At 43.0% G+C, this 16866-nt stretch overlaps 1 protein-coding gene across 2 annotated transcripts in view; it reads right to left on the bottom strand.

The window, feature by feature from the left end:
• The window catches only part of C8a (complement C8 alpha chain), a 77059-nt gene that overhangs the window by 33025 nt on the left and 27168 nt on the right, over positions 1–16866 (bottom strand). For both annotated transcript variants that reach the window (XM_029562489.1, XM_029562490.1), the window contains exons 2-7: positions 15563–15656; positions 11353–11497; positions 10150–10297; positions 7594–7783; positions 5586–5786; positions 3484–3724 (exon numbers count right to left, since the gene is read on the bottom strand). In XM_029562489.1, coding sequence (XP_029418349.1) covers positions 3484–3724; positions 5586–5786; positions 7594–7783; positions 10150–10297; positions 11353–11497; positions 15563–15656 — 1019 coding nt within the window. The remainder of the gene's footprint in view (positions 1–3483; positions 3725–5585; positions 5787–7593; positions 7784–10149; positions 10298–11352; positions 11498–15562; positions 15657–16866) is intronic.

Below are 16866 nucleotides of genomic sequence, written 5' to 3'. Positions count from 1 at the left end.
ATAGGAATGCCAAGCAGGGTCACTGGACCCTCACCTGAGTGTCCAGCCACTCTTCCCAGCCAACTAGTCCAGCCTTGGAAGACAAAAGGAAAATGAGGAGGAACCCAACAGAGGGATGCTTTTGGAAGCCCTTGTCAAGAAACTCCAATGGACACTCAAATGAACATTTGAAATTGTTCTGGTCTGACTTTTTCTAGTTCCCTGTCTGGAACTTGTGATGCTAATTACTCTTGTCTTTACTTCTCCTTCACATCTCCTATTCAAGATTCAAGGACTTTCTTTTCCCCCTAGAGATGAGTTATGCAATTTGGGAGTCTTTTAGATAGACCCACTGAAGGGGTATTCTAACTGCCTCACTTTGCGTCCCTGTTCAGCATGAAAGAAGCCAAAGTGGTCTGCGGCCTGATTCCCTATCCACAAGCTCGGTAACCTCTTCAGAGGATGGCATGAGAAGAATAGGAGGTAGGAATTGGCTAGGCAGTTAAGGTAAAAAGACCCCAAAGAAAAGTAGCCAGTTTCTTGGCTAAAACTCACAATGTCCTTGGGCCTCTTAGCAACATACTCCGTTCCAAAGGTCAAAACTGTCAAAAGTATTTGGGAACTTTTATATAATCCTTAAGAGATTTTAGGGTTCCCTCTTCAGAGGGGGGAATATTAGAGTAGCCAAAAGCCCCATAAAAATAAAAAAATAAAAGAAGACGAGAGAGTACATGAAGTTATCAGAAAACAGTGATGGGGAGATATGGGAGGAGTTGAAGGGGAGGGTGTGGGCGTGGATTTGATCAAAACACCTTATGTGCATGTATGAAACCAAATGCTGGTGAGGACATGTAGAAAGGGGAACACTCATTCACTGCTGGTGGGATTGCAGACTCATGTAGGCTCTATGGAAAACATTGTGGAGAATTCTTAATAAACTAAAAATGAACCTACCATATGACCCGGTTATACCACTCCTTGGCATATACCCAAAGGACTCATCCTATTGTAGAGACACTTGTACAACCATGTTTGTTGTTGCTCTTTTCACAATAGCTAAGAGATGGAAGCAACCTAAGTGTCCCTCAACTGATGAAAATGTGGTATATTTACACAATGGAGTTCTATTCAGCAGTAAAGAATGAAAATGAAATTGCATGTAAATGGATGGATCTAGAAACTGTTATACTAAGTGAAGTAACACAGACTCAGAAAAACACATGATGAATGTTCTCCCTCATATGTGGATCTTAGCACCAAATCCTTTTAAATTCCAGGTCCTTTTAATAAGATGATGCTATACAGCAGACCCTTCTGCATGAAATAACTACTATCATCACTACTTTGGCTGAGCCTGATCACTAAACCTAGTCACAATTGGGCTTGTTGACGTTGTGCTCATTCATTAAAGGAGTGTCAAGCAGGGTCAGTGGACCCTCACCTGAGTATCCAGCCACTCTTCCCGGACAACTAGTCCAGCCTTGGACAACATGGAAGAAGCCAGAGTGGTCTGCGTCCCTATTTCCTATTGGCAATTTGGGTAACCCCTTCAGAGGATGGCATGATAAGAATAGGAGATAGGAATTGGCTAGACAGTCAGGGTAAAAAGACCCCAAAGAAATGTAGCCAGTTTCTGTGCTAAAAGTCAAAATGTCCTTGGGCCTGTTAGCAACATACTTTGTTCCGAAGGCCAAAAATGTCAAAAGTATTTGGGAGCTTGTATCTAATCCTTAAAAGAGTTTAGGGTTACCTCTTCGGAGGGGGAGAATGTTGGAGGGGAGGGAGTTGGCATGCATTTGATCAAAACATCTTATATGCATGCATGAAATTCTCAATAAAGCTTTTTGTAAAAGTTAAAAAAAAAACAATAAAAAATTAGTGTGCTGTAAGTGGCCACCGTTGTATCCCTGGCACGCAGTGGATGCCCAGAAAGCATACCTTGAATTGCTGCATAGAAACAGAACATGCATAGATGGGTGAATTTAAGAATGACTTAGCCAAGAATTTGAACTAATGCCTCTTGTCTTGTTTTGCACACTCACTTTGTCTGGAGCCCCATGAAATATGACACTTGCTTTCAAAGATCTTGCTATCTAGATGAAGAAGAAATATCATTTGGACAATCATTTTCCTAAATGATGCAGCATTTATATGACCAAATGGTATAGCATTTTTATGATTGGGTTGAATAAGAGGTGTAGTCAGTTTAGCGTCTTAAAACTGGACCTTTGAACTTGGCTTTGCAGGAGGGGTAGATCTTTCAACCTGTGATCACTCATTGACTAGGTCAGTGGTTCTCGGTGGAGTGTTATCAGAATCACCTGGGAAACTTGTGGAACTACAGGCTTCTGAGCACATTCCAATCGTGCTTCATTCAGTTAGGTTTGCGATGAGGGCCCAAAATCCACCTAACGAATTCAGCCAGTTGGGGACTTGTAGTGAGAACCACTGTAGTGAGTTGAATGGGATCATGAAGGTTTCTGATGTCATGCTAAGGAGTTTAGACATTTTCTTGGTCATTGATGATAAGGAAGTTAACTCATCAGATCTGTGTAGTAAAAAGTTCTATCTGGTGGCAACTTCTGAGAAGCAACTGGAATGGCTAAGCCTCCTCATGGAGACCTCCTAGGAGCCAGTGAAGCACGAGATGAAAGAAGAGGGCCCAGCTGTCCACAATGAGGAACAGGGATGGGGCAGAAAGGCTGGAAGAGAGGACTGAGTGCTCGAGGGTCTACAAGATGGAGAGGGAAGCACTGGGGTGATCATAGATTTTCAGCTTCACAGACCAACTACGGAGACATTCCGTTATCAAAAGCTCTACATTTGAAACAAGTTTTCACATTTTAAATAACAAAACTCCCCAAATGTCTTTATTTACAGAGGGGTAACTAAGAGGTTATAGGAACACACGGCTTAGAGGCCTAGAAAGTCTGAGCTTAAATCCTGTAGCAAGTAATTCTAATGAATCTCACCTCCCTGACAAGCTTAACTTTGTCACCTCAGCCAGTGCTGAGACAATTGTAAACCATGCTACGATGGCTGGTTTTAATTGTCTATTTGGCACAACCCAGAATCATTGGGGAAGAGAGGCTCCATATGAGATTATTTAACTCAAGTTGGCCTGTGGGGCTCGTCTGTGAGGAATTATCTTGATTCCGTCATTGATGCGGGAAGATTCTCCCAAGGTGGATGGTACCATTCCCTGCACAGGGGTTCCTGGGCTGTATGATGGGAGAAAACAAGCTCAGCATAAGCATCCGTGTTTCAATGTGATCCTTTCTCCTTCTTGACTATGGATGCAGTGTGACCAGTTATCTCAAGCTCCCACCTCTGTGACTTCCTCAAGGTGATGGTCTGTAACCTGGAACTTCAAGTTGAAATAAACCCTTTCTCTTCTAAGCTGTTTCTGTCAGTATTTTTTAATTATGGCATTGGGAACGAAACTGAGACCCACGCCCCACTGTGTGTGCTGCCCGCTGTGCCCACAGCTTCCCCTCTACTTACCAAGTACGTCCATTTTTTCTTTGTCAAGCACCAGGATGTATTCATAAGTGCCACCCATGGATCCAGAGGTGATATAATGGGTGCCATAGTCATTGATGAACTTGGTATACAGGCCATAGTTGAACTGCTCTGGAAGCTCCATTAATGACTGGAGCATGCCTTCGTCCAACACAATGCCATGCCTTCTCATTTTAAAATGTGCAGTCTGTATCTTTGTGAAAACTCTCATGAAGCCATATTTCTTCCATCAGCATCCAAATGAAGCAAAATCACAACAAAAGCATATAAGGTCAGGTCAACACTCAGTATAAGAAGAAAATACAAGATCATGAACACATGCAATGAAATGCTGTTAGGTTTTACAGGGATGTATTAGATACCAATACGTGGAAGATGTCCCCCATGCTTTCCCCGCTGGTTCACTGCCTCACCCAGGTCACACTCATAGCAGCTCCCTCCTGGCTTAGTTCCTACCTCTATTCTGCCCCAGTCCACTGACTCACCCCCAAGCCTCCTCAGCTCTAATCAAAGTGCTCCACTGTTCAGCCTCACCTGTATGCATACTGTATCCATTAACAACCAAGCAAAGAACATCTTAATGACACAGTAACTTGCCAACTAATGTAATATGTTGAACAAATATTGATTATTCCCAAAGTTGCATGCATTATGATAGGTGCAGAGGACAGCGTCTTCAATGAAATGGACCTCTGCTGTCATGGACCTCACGTTCTGGAGGCAATCTCCTACTATTAAATAATAAGGAAAAGTGAGAGTCTCATAGATAGCTGTGAGGGCTATTGGATAAGTTTAGATGGTCATTTCTAGGAATTATTTCCAGATAATAAAGACCTTGATTCAAAGGGGTTATGAAAGTTTTAGGAAGCCACTTGCTTTAGAAAAGTCCACATTTTCATGTTATAGCCAGAACTCAGGGCAATACTTTTCAGAACAACAGCTAATTTGTGCAAAGTTCCTGAATTCCATTTATGCTTATAAATTAAATCTCTTAACTGTGTTTTCATCATCCACGCTAACTTTTTGAACCCTAATTAGACCCATGGTCTTGGTATCAATGTTGGTGAAGTGCTGATGAATTAATTTCTAGTAAATTTAGTAACTATTTCTCTGACCCATGATAAAGTCCTTGCTATGTTAGTTAGTTCCCTCCCACTCTCAAGTTTGAGTCAGGTGTTCTCTCCTCTCTAAGCCTTTGTATACACTGATGGCCATGCCTAACACATTGCTATGGTTTGGATGTGAAATGTCTATATGTTAAAGGCATGCTCCTCTTAGCTGCAGGGGGAACCCTGCAGAGGTGACAACAACTGGGAAGTCCTTAGGTCATTGGGGGCATGCCCTTGAAGGAGTTTGTGGGACTCTGGCTCCTTCCGAAGTCGTCCTGCCTCGTGATGTGAGTAGTTTGTTTCACTAGACCTTTCCAGTCATTGCCCCCTGGAATTCCCGACCAGAGATCCAAAGGAATGAGTCTGCTCTATCTTGCAATGGAGCCTCCTCCAGAGCTATATGCTAATTAAGTGTCTCTCTTATAAGCAGTTATCTCAGGTGTTCCACTACAGTGACAGAAAGCTGACCCTCTGTCAATGTCTGTCTCCCTTTGTCTGGACAACTTGTGTTGGTTTTTAAATCTCAGCTTAAATGGATGTCCCCTCCTCAGAGAAGCCTCTCTTGACCCCTCAGTATAATAGGTACAAATGTTCGATAAATAAACTTCCTTATCTACTTGAGAAAATAAGGCTTGTTTTGGAAATGTTCCAAGTCAAATTTAGAGGGTCTGACTCATTTTCTTTAACCACTATTCTGTGCACTTCCCTGCAGCATCCAGGTAACCGTGCAAAGAATTGGAGGAGGAGCAAAGTGATAAGAGTTCTAGTCCTATGGTTCAATTTTATTCCCTTTGTGATGATTCTTTGTGCAAAAGCATAATAAGAAATACAAACATGATCACCACTGATAAGACATTTCCAATTACACAGCAAATTAAGGTTCAATTACTACTGTACTTTTTAATGCAATTAAGGTAATATGTGTTCAGTGTAGATTATAGAATACTGTGAGACACAACCATTATGTTTTAATACCTTCTCATTATACTTGCTCAACTTATTCAGGAAGGACGATTCATCGGACTGGGCTATACCCCCAACCAATTTTACAGAACTGCCTGCTGGTCCTATACCAAGGGTTATGGCATTGGACATATACCTCTCGTTTTTCATTTTAGAAAGAAGGTCATTTGCATCACTGTAAAACTCTGAGGAGATAACAGTGTCTGCAAGAGCCTAAAGAGAGAAAAATGGATGTTAGATTTGCGTACTTAGAGCTAACTTTCAACTCATACTACTAACAAAGTCTTTGTGTTATAAGCTATCAGAAATTTCAGAGTGGCACAATTCTTTTCAAAGGTTAGTCTGTGCATCAGATTGATGCTTATTAAATTACAGAAAACCCAGCAATGTGACGTAGTGTTTAGTAGTACTTCTAAAATATTTATTCACATGCACATTTGCTTGCTGATAAAATGTTTTATTTTCCAAGCATGGCTTGCTTTGGGGTTGGCTCATTTTTTTTCTGGAGGGGGGCTGCTTGCTTGTACTATGGCAGCATTCAGAAAGTCATGAATGATCATTGACCTCAGGGAAAGGGGCCAAGAAAGCCATGAAGATACTGATAATATCAGCAAATGATACTCTTTAGGACTGGCCACAAATAGTTGGTTCAATTCGGTTGCATTTCCCAACTGACTTGAGCCAACACAAGGTTTGATTCTTTGAGTCATAGAAATGCACCTTCAGAGCATGAGTAGTTTGTGCTGGAATGGAGCCTCCATCAACATGAGTCTCCAAGGGCCAGTGATGCTTGAAGTTCCTTTACCATCCAAGGATGGACAGGTAGGATTTGTATCATGGCTTCTAACCATAAAGACTCCAGAACCTGTAACCACAAATAGACTAGCCCATCTCCCCTGACACAGAGACCTCAGATCTTCCTTACAGATAGGAAAATGGTATTGCTTTTGTCTTTCGGCTTGGCTCAGTACACGACTGATACCTAGTAGACAGCAACCATAGAAGTGGAGAACAAACTCCTCAGAAACAGACCCCACAAGGCTATCATTACCTTCTGTCAATACATTTCTCTTGAACAATATGGGAGTGGGGAGGATGTGCCAAGATACTTGTTCATCATCCTGCCTTGTCATCTGCCGATGTGGATATAATATGTGCAGATCTAATGTACGTGCATCTGTACACCCATTGTACTATGTCCACTCTTCTAAGTGATGCATAGCCTGGTCTTAGTTTAGACAGATTCTGGATGGGAATCTTGTATCTGCAACAACACAGCTTTGAGACTGACTCTTCCTTTTTAATATCTGAAAGGGACAATGTCAATGTGTATCTGTTTTGTTGCTGTAAAGATTAGGTGGAAAATTTTAGGTGGAAGATCTGGCACATGGTAATTCAGAGATGTTTGCTGTATAGACACCTCACCCATAGGTTGCTGGTAGGAAAGGAGTGGCCTTGAGCAGGCTCTGAATCTTGTGAGCTCTTTGGTGCTCTGAGGGACCAGGAGATCAAAGAGTTTTAGAGTAGTGACACAGACCATCATCAGTTTGTAAGAACTTTTGAAAATAACACTTTTTAAAGCAACTCGTATAAAAAATATAAGAAAATGATCAATGAGAGCTGCTCTCGGTGAAGCAGGGGCCCAGGTCTCAGAACCTACCCATCTGTGTCCTCTCCACATTACAGGTTGGAAGAGTAGCCCAGAGAGGAGCAGTGCATATGCTGTTCACAGCTGCACAGTTATAGTCTAACAGAGTTACATCGTCACATCTTAGAATAGGGCTGGAGAAGATCTAGGTCTATTTTATTGAAAATGAAGCCAAGATTGAGCAGGTGGGTCATCACATTCATGTTATGACTCTCCCACCCTCACCTCTCAGTACCCTCAACACTGACTATGTGTAGGTCAGGTGTGAAAGGACCTCCAGCCCTGTGGAAAACAAAAGCTTCCAGAACAAGCTATCTCCACCAACAGGCCACCCCCTGTACCTCATCCTACACTGTTTCCACTCAGACTTACTTCAAAATGGTACTTCAGGAAGTTGTAGGGCTTCCGGAAGTACTTCTCATCATCCCCGTAGTAGAGGCGCTCACAGGTGGGGTCATACCGGAGCTCCCGCCAGTCCCCGTTGTACACCACCTCACACTGGCCCCCATAATACTTGGCATCATACACACTCTGGGTTTCTTCCTGGGTCAGGATATTGTACCTAAATTGGAAAGACAGATTCTGGAAGAGAGTTTTACAAAGGCAAAGATAATATAACATGTCATCCTGCCAAACATGTAGCTGGGAGGGTGAGTGGTGTTTTCTCCAACTGTGTTTGTTGGAGCCCTGTGAAGCCCTTGAGGGGCATAGAGGGAGACCAGCCAACATCAGGAGACTGAGTGGGCTGGGCCTGGCCCCAGGTGGCCTTTAACCAGAGCATCTGGACCAATGTTTTTAAAGGATGCCTCTAACTAGTTGTTAAGTTGGAGAGGAATGAGTAGAATTATTAAGTGTCCAAGCATAGGCAAATCATCTCATGTCTTTGCCTCAGTTTAATTATTTGTTAAAAGCAATTAGTAACAGTACCATCCTCCTAGAGTGGAAGAGGTAACACATATAAAAGAATCATAGTCAGGCTTGGCATATATTAAGCACTGAATAGATATTGCTATTATTATTTCAGAAAAGGGCTCTGTTGCTAAAAAGTGGGCTTACATAGCAATATTGTATAAGGCTCCCTGCTACATTAAGACCCTAATCCTCAGAAAGGTCATTGTCTTTGAAGGAGACTGAGATGTCAAATATGTATAGTATGAGCATCAGGAAGACTCCTGGGAAATTTTCAACTCTGCCACTTCTTTGTAACTGACTGTGACTTTGTTAGCATAACATACATGCTAGGAAGAGCGGACAATGAAAGCCTCTACAGTTATTTCTTCTGTTTCCCAAACTTCTATGTAGCCTTTGAGACCTAGTTCAAAGTAGCCCCCACCACATGGCCTTCTTTGAATGCTCTGGATACAGAACCTTCCTCGTATCCAGTACATACCTTTGGCATGGCATTATCATGACAGTTTATGTCCTCTATGATGGGTACAAAGGCAGAAAAAGAACCGAGGATAAACTGTGACTATATCCTACCTCAAAGAACAAATGAATAACTACAGAGCACCTGATGTGCAGTAGAAATTCAGGGCATGGTAACTAACTTCCGTTTGCTCTTCCTTTCTCCACCTCTTTCCTCTTATTAGTAGGAGTGATGTAATAACTCTGATGAATTGAATATATGCTAAACTAGATATTTAGCATACAATAACTCTCAACCTCATGACAGTTTTGAAAATGTAGAAATTGAAGCTTAAAAAAATTAAATAATTTGCCTATATCACAGTTGGATTTTTCTCTCAGATGTTTTTGACTGTAAAATCTGGCTTCCGTACTTACTTCTGCCCTGTAGTTTCTACCCCCTGCCCACTGAGCATGTTTCTGCCTGTAGCTTAAATACAGCCTCTGAAACAGACCAAACAAATACTCAAAGCAACAGTGGGCCTCAAAAATCATACTGTAACCACTAAGCCTACAAACATCTGAAAAAAACCAAAAAGAAACAAACAAACAAACAAAAACAGTTGTAAAAGCCCCAGTAAAAATGAAAGGGTATAATTAGAATTCCGTTTTTTAGAAATCTAATCACACATATGTACAAGAAAACCCCATATGTGGACAAGGATATTCATTGCAATAGCATTATAAGAAGGAAAATGTGAATTATGGTTTGGATGTAAAACGTCCCCCATAGGCTCATGTGTTTGAATGTTTGGTCCCCAGGCTCATGGCACTTTTTAGGAGGCTGTGGAACCTTTGGAGGTGAGGCCTATCTGGAGAAAGTGAGTCTCAGGGGTGTAGGCCTTGAGGTTTGTAGGCCCCTTCCTGTTTCCTGATCCATGGAGAGCTGAGCAAGCTGCCCCCTGATCTTGCACCACAGCTGTGTGCTACTCCTGCTGCCCGCCATGCCATCCACAAATAATGAACTGCACCTCAGACTGTGAACCAGAATAAGTGGTTCTTCCTGTAAGTTGCTTCTTGTTGGGTGCTTGGTTGCAGCAATGAGGAAAGTAACTAACGCTGATTTCATTTCAACAGAAAAGCTGTAGTCTGAGAATTGACTCAAGCAATGACAAAGCAGAGGGTCAAGCCTCTGTCTCACCCCAAAGTCCGTTTTATTTTTACTGAGTCACAGTGCATAGCAGATTGTGAGCATAGCTGTTGGAAAGAGCAGTTGCCTCAGGGAAGATCTGCCTTTGGGGAACATCTGTGTAGGCTTCATGGAAGATAGAACCATAAATGGGCCTTGGAAATGAAATTGGGGTTAGAGGAGAGATGTGATAGTGTGAGGAGGAGTGAAAGGCGAGGAGGGTCCTCAGGTTGAAAAGGGAATGTTACATTATCTACTACACAAGCTATCCTAGGGGACAAGTGTTCAGAGGAACTGTCTAGAACAGGCCTAGTCAGTCACCAAAGCTGATGCTCATGATGGGATTAAACAATCATTTGCCACTCCTAAACTCCCAGAAAGCAGATACTCACCCCAAGGCTGCCCTCTCTGATCCTGGGATAGGTTCATACTGGTGACAGTCATCGTGGGTGGCCCTGACATCCTCACAGTTGTCCTCATCGGAGCCATCAAGGCAGTCTTTGTCTCCATTGCATACCAGGTGGCGTTTCAGGCAGCGACCTGAGAAAGACCAAGCTGGGGGTATTTCCTAGACCACGTTCCCCATGATGCGCATCTGGAGTCATGAGCCTTTCAGCCTGTGCAGTGGCCCCTCATGTTGTCCCGTTCTGTCTGCCCTGTCCCTTCCGTCCTTGATAGCTCCCCACGGTCCCCTCAGGCCAGGCCTGCCAAATTCTCCCTCCCTACATCCAAAGTCCCCTGTAATCTTTCTAAAATGTCAGTCTGCCCATGTCAGCCCCTTGATCTGAATCTGCCAGGGGCTCCCATCCTTCCAAATGTCCCCGAATTCTCATGTTTTTGCACATTCTCCTGGAACCGAAGTCCAGTCCCAATTCAAATGCCATTTCCAGGGCTGTCATGAGTTCCCAAAGCATATTCAGGTACTTCCTGTTGGAGAATCCCGCAGAACCCATGCACAAGACCCATTGGCTACCCCATTATATTATAATTGATCTCTTGTAAGTCTCTCTTCAAAAATGACTAGGAATCCCTCAAGGTCAGGTACATTGTTTTTCATCTCCATATGAACAGCAGGTAACACTACCTGACCCATAACTTGTAATTAGTAAATGTGTGTTTAATGAATATTACCCATTTATTAATTATGAGTTGCACCTTTTCTAAATTAATCAAAAACATTCCTTCAAACGTGAATCCAAATTATGTGGGCTGGGGCTGCAGAGATGGCTCGGTGGTTAAGAATAGGTACTGCCCTTGCAGAGGACCTGAGTTCAGTTCCCAGCACCTACCCACGTCAGGCAGCTAACAATTACCTAAACTCCAGCTCCAGGAGATCCAACATCTTTTGATCTCGGGGGGCATCTGCCTTCAAACATGTACATACCATACACAGACCAGATATATGCATCATGTAAGAAAATAAAATAAATCTTTTTTAAAATTATATGGGCTGGTGGCTTGTCTTAAAATGCAGATTCCTGGACCCTGTCCCAAACCTTCAATGGTTAAAAGTTTGCATTTTAGCAGACTCTCTGGTACTTGCTTTGTGTTACATTTGAAGGGCACAGCTGTTGATGTACTGGGGTGCTACTCACCTGTCTCCTTACACTGGAAATCCTGTCCACACTGTGCTTGCCTTAGACAAGGTGTGGGGGTGGAACAGCTGGCCTCATCCCAAACATCACCACTGCAGATGGTTCCCCCAAACTTGCTTGGCTGGAGGAGGCTCCGATGTCGGTACTAAATCAAATTTTGAACCAGACATAGCCTTGTCAATCAATCAACCAAGATTTGTACAGGCAGGTCTCAGCTCAACATAAGGAACAACGGTCTCATGATTGTGAGTTGCTTACAGAGCTGTCTTATGAGGGGACAAATGAGTATGCAGAGTAATGTTCACCCAGAGGTGGCGCAGTCTCCAGCTTGAATTTTGAATAAAGACACCAAGAATCACATGAAATACTGGGATAGAGGTATTTTGAAGGTCTTTTTTTGCTAGCAAGGATCTCTGTTCCCACATTCAAGTGGTTAGTAAGTGTTCGTCTTTCAAGTTTCATGGTTTCCCTCCTTTGGAACACTTCCTTAACTTGGTCATATCCTCAAGCCCACCTTCTTCCTTAGCACTTGTCATGTATGGTTGGATGAGGCATCCATTCACCTATTTGTCTGTCCCATCAGCCTGTGAGCATTTTGCCTTGGGGCTGGAGGCACTGAATGTTTCATACATTCAGATTTGACTTCCAGGCAGGTATACTTTCAGAGAACATTGCTTTTCCCTCACAGCATTTCTTCTGGTGATGGCATCTTTTCTTCCCTTGAGATGTGTTTTCTATGTTTCTGGTGAGGTTGACCTCTCCCTCTCTCCCCGCACCAGACACGCCGGTAGATGGATACTGTGCTGGATAGCTTTAGTGTCAGCTTGACACACCTGGGTTGAGGGATCCTCAGTTGGGGAATTGCCTCTATTGGACTGGCCTGTAGCCATGTCTGTGGGGAATTTTCTTGATTATTGAGTATTGTGTGAGGGCCTAGCCCACTGTGGGTGGTGTCACCCCTGGGCAGGTGGGCCTGTGTGAAAGCAGAAAGCAGGCTGAGCAGGGGCCAGGGGAGCAAGTCAGTAATCAGAGTTCTCCATGGCCTGTACTCCAGCTCCTGTCTCCAGGTTCTTGCCCTGAGTTCCTATCTTGGTCTCCCTAATGAACTGTGACCTGGGAGATGTAAGCTGAATAAACCCTTTCCTCCCCAAGTTGGTACTGGTCAGAGTGTTTTGTCACAGCAATGGAGAACAAACGAGGACAGATACAAACCAGAGCCCGATGACCAGAGCATCGCATTTGCCTGTTTTGATAACTGCTTCAGTGATTGGCCATGATGCAATCATAATTCTTTCTGGTGATTTTTTTTAGGGGGGGTGGCATTTCTGGAAATTAGGGGCATTAAATGGCTAGCTACCTACTGACAGACTGACCACCATGATGACAGTGGTGATGGGAGCCAACACTGACTGAGTTTGCACTATCAGCCGTACACTGTATCTTAATCTTATTTACTCCACAAGTTTATGGGACTAAGTATTCATGAATCCCAGCTTAAACACAGTTGGAATTCCAATTACCCAGCAACTATATCGGCATTACTTGGTAAACTTTTTAACATCTCTGATCCTCAACTTCCCTTTTCGAAAATTTATTTATTATTTATTTGTTTGTTTATTTATTTTTTTATTTTGTGTGTATCTGTATATTTGTGTGTCATGTGTGTGCAGGTGCCCTGGAAGGTCAGAAGAGGGTATCAGATCCCCTAAGAGCGAGAGTTGTAGATCACCCAATGTGGGTCCTGGGAACCGAACTCCAACCCTCTGTAAGAACAGCAAGTGCTGTTGAGCATTGCGCCATCTCTCCAGCCCCAGGATCCTCAGTTTTCCTGTTTATAACATGTAATGTGCCTGAGAATGTTGCTGTGATTAGTGATAATACAGTGAAAAAACTGGCACTGTAACTGGACAAAGTGGCATCTGCCTGCAGCCTCAGGAGGTCGAGGAGGTTGCAGAGGAAGGATCATGAGTTGGAGAATGGTCTGGGCATAAAAGAAGTGAAATGAAAAGAAAAAAATTGGAGCTCAGTTCTTACTGGTTCCTTGTGTGACTCAGTAATAATAGTTATCAATTCTGTCATCATTCTGTATCAGCCACTGGACTGTTCCAGAAGCCGTTGGATTAGGTGACCTCTACTCTCACTTATGAATCTCTGATACAGTTCAGGGGGAGGCAGTGGGGTGCAGTGGCCAGCCTCTCAAGGTTTTTGGAGTCAGGCTGGCCCAGGTTTAAATCTCTTCCCTTTCTCAGTGGGAAACTGACCGCCCCACAGTGGGTGATAGCACCTGTCTCTTCCCCTTGTCTGTGAAAGTCAAACTAGACAATGTATTTATGTAAAGCATTACTGCAGTGCCTGGGACACAGAAAGCGTTGGATAGATGGTGACTATCAACGCCATTACCATCCCGCACGTAGTTTCTGTACTTGGAACAATGCTTCAGGTTCATTTCCACTGGTCCCTGTTTACTAGGTTGCTGTCAAATAACGGAGACACTGAGTTGTAGGCGGGCTAGTGCCAATGCTCCCCCAGGGACTTCTCCGTGCTTGCTGTCTGTGGTTTGTGTCATTAAAGCATAATTTTCTTTTCTATCTAGTATATAATGTTTCTTTCTAGAAATGAACATCTTTGTCTGGGTGACTTTGAGAGGAAGAAACATATTAATAAAGAGAAACTGAGGTGGTCTTTTACTTAAATAATTAACAGGGTTTAATTATCTTAGGTATTACTTTATAGGCACATATTTCTTTCTGAGTCTTTAAGGAAGTAATTAAATTCTGATTTAAATTGTAAGAGATTCCCCCGTGCAATCTGCTACCTAAACTGAAACATGAGAATTTAAAAAAAAGGCAGGTTCAGGATATACAATTGGTACAGTAACGTCCACCAAAAAAAATGTAACTCCAAATCTGCAGAAGTTGGTAGTTTGCCCTTATTTGGAAAACATTTTGCAGGCAATGCTAGCGTTTTTGAAATGTGATTACTTTTGGTTTTCTGGGTAGCCCAGAGTGCTATCATGTGTTCTTATAAGAGCAAAGTAGAGGGAGATTGCTCAAAGAAAGGCGTCAGTGTGACCAGAGAGGTAGAGAGGGGAGAAATGCAGCCGCAGGCTAGGGACTGTCGGCAACCAGGCAAAACTGGAGGAGGCAAAGCACAGCTTCTCCCCTAGAGCCTCAAAAAGGGAGCCTGGCTCTGCTCACTCCTTGAGTTCTTACCTCCAGTCCCCAGAACCCTCGAGAACAAATGTCCAGTGTCTGTGGAAATTAGTTACTGTTGGCTCCGGAAACTAATACAGGATGACAGAACAAAATGAGAATGTGGGGCCAGACACCTTAAATAGGTGAGATTTAAGGGTGCTTTGTCATTTCTTAGAGCCAAGAAAGGCAGAATCCTGAATTTTAGATTTTGAAGTTGAATAAATCAGGTGTGAGTTACATTTCCATTACTTTCTAGCTCTGTGATTTTGAACTCATCAAAAACATTCACAGCTTATCTTAGTTTAACCTTGGGGCTGGCCTGGAGGCTGGGTGATCACCAGCAGGCCCTGCAGAGGCTGTGGCGAAAGGACTGGGCTTGATCAAGATCTATGCTGCTCTTTGTCATCAGGACCTGGTGCTTCAGAACCAAGTCAGAACAATGCCCGGGATAGAATACTCCTACCTCTCCCCGCCTTCGTATGGCACCAGATTTAGGAACCACTTTGGAGCGTTCAAAACCATCTAAGCAGGCTAGTTAGGCACACCTCTGTGTGTCAGGTGTGCTGAGATTCTCAAGGACCACCCTTTGTGGCACTGCATAGCTTATGTCAGGGCTCCGTGAGCAACTTAGCTTTTGATACTCAGCTCTGGACAACTTGGCTTTTTATTACTAAGCTCTCTGGCAGTCCCTCCAGATAACCTTAATTAGAGAGTAAGATGCTGGCCAGGATCCAGAGAGTCCATGAGGCATCACTGTGCCCATGTCGTGATGACTCCTTTCCTGGTCATAATATGCATACTTTCTTCAATCTCACCCAATGATGTCTTACGAACAAAATCAAGACAGGCAGAAACAAGCCTCACCATCCATGTACCTGAAGTTTCCAAACACCTACATACAGATCCAGCTTGTCTCCAAGACCCTAGATTGATCATTTTAGCTGCTTACTTCCAGTGGATTCTTAATACACAAAACTAGATGGGCAACACCCCCAAACAGGTCCTAATTGGCTTACCTTTTTGTCCTGACATGGAAAACAAGCTGTCCATTCTGACCAGTTGCTTAGTTGGCAGTCAACTGCTGTGGGGGTTGCAGCTCGACTGACTCTTCTAAGGGAGGAAAGATCCTTGCATCAGTTTTGAGATACAAAACTAAAATAAGAGTGTGGTTTGTAAGAAATGAAGAAAGACTATTTCTTGTACTCCCATTGAAGGATGATATGATACTGGAGGGTTGAAGTAAATTGTTGAGGCAGACAGTTAGCAAGGATAGGTTAGCCCAGCATGGCTCAAGCTGCACATCTCTGGCCCAACAAAGCAGTTGCCCACTCTGTCCTAGAAATTCCCTCTTTATGGTAAGCTTGTGTACTACAGGAAATGACCAGATTGGTTTTAGTTGCATGTACAGTAAGGCAAATACTGTTCTCAGAGTGAAGTTTGAGGGAAAAACCCCAATTTGCCATCTTATGCCTATACATGACTGGGTTTATATTTGAATAGAATTATGGGATACAGAACCCATGCCTGTACAAAGGGCCCATGTTTCCATTTTCAATAAAGAGTTATAAGAGCAGAAATCACAAAACACCACCCCTAGCATCCAACTCTGTCCCTCCATGAGCCACAAAAGGAAGCTGTGAAAGGCTCTTGAGCAATCGCACTTGAGCCTGCTGTTCCCTTGAAGGATGCCTGTCCTGTCCTTTGTTTCTGGATGAAATTCCTTGCTACTTTGCTACTTTGTGTGCACTTCAACTCTTCGAACAAGACACCAGGAACTTGGGATACAATCATTGCAGTCAATGTGTGCCACTATCCCTTTAAATCTATATGGATATTGGATAGATCAAATGAGTCTTGAGGAAGGATAACAAGTTTGTGTCATGAGCCAAAGAAGCAGAAACCTCAGTGGCTCAATACAATGAGGCCTGAGTTCAAGGACGGAGTTTGACTCTTCAGTACTTGCAGATCACTTAGCATCTCTGAGCTGTAGTCCTATTAGTAAACTATGTCAAAATTAGTATTACTTAACAGAGTCACTGAAAGGATGCTTATATAATATTTACTAAAAGTTGGCTTTAAGTGCTACATGCTGGGATAGTACCTAGACCATATCATTTAATCTATATAACAATTCTGGGAGATAATTATCATGTGCTCTGTTTTAAAGATAAGAAACATGAGATCATTTAATTTTTTTAAATATTTCATTTTATTTAATTAATTAATTAATTAATTAATTAATTTGGTCTTTTTGAGACAGAGTCTCCCTGTAGCCCCAGCTGTCCTGGAACTCACTATGTAGACCAGGCTGGCCATGAAC

Source organism: Nannospalax galili, unplaced genomic scaffold (assembly GCF_000622305.1).
Source record: "Nannospalax galili isolate Female #2095 unplaced genomic scaffold, S.galili_v1.0 scaffold553, whole genome shotgun sequence".
Classification (NCBI taxonomy): domain Eukaryota; kingdom Metazoa; phylum Chordata; class Mammalia; order Rodentia; family Spalacidae; genus Nannospalax; species Nannospalax galili.
Note: the sequence above shows the minus strand (reverse complement) of the source record. Positions and strands in the feature narration are given on the sequence as shown.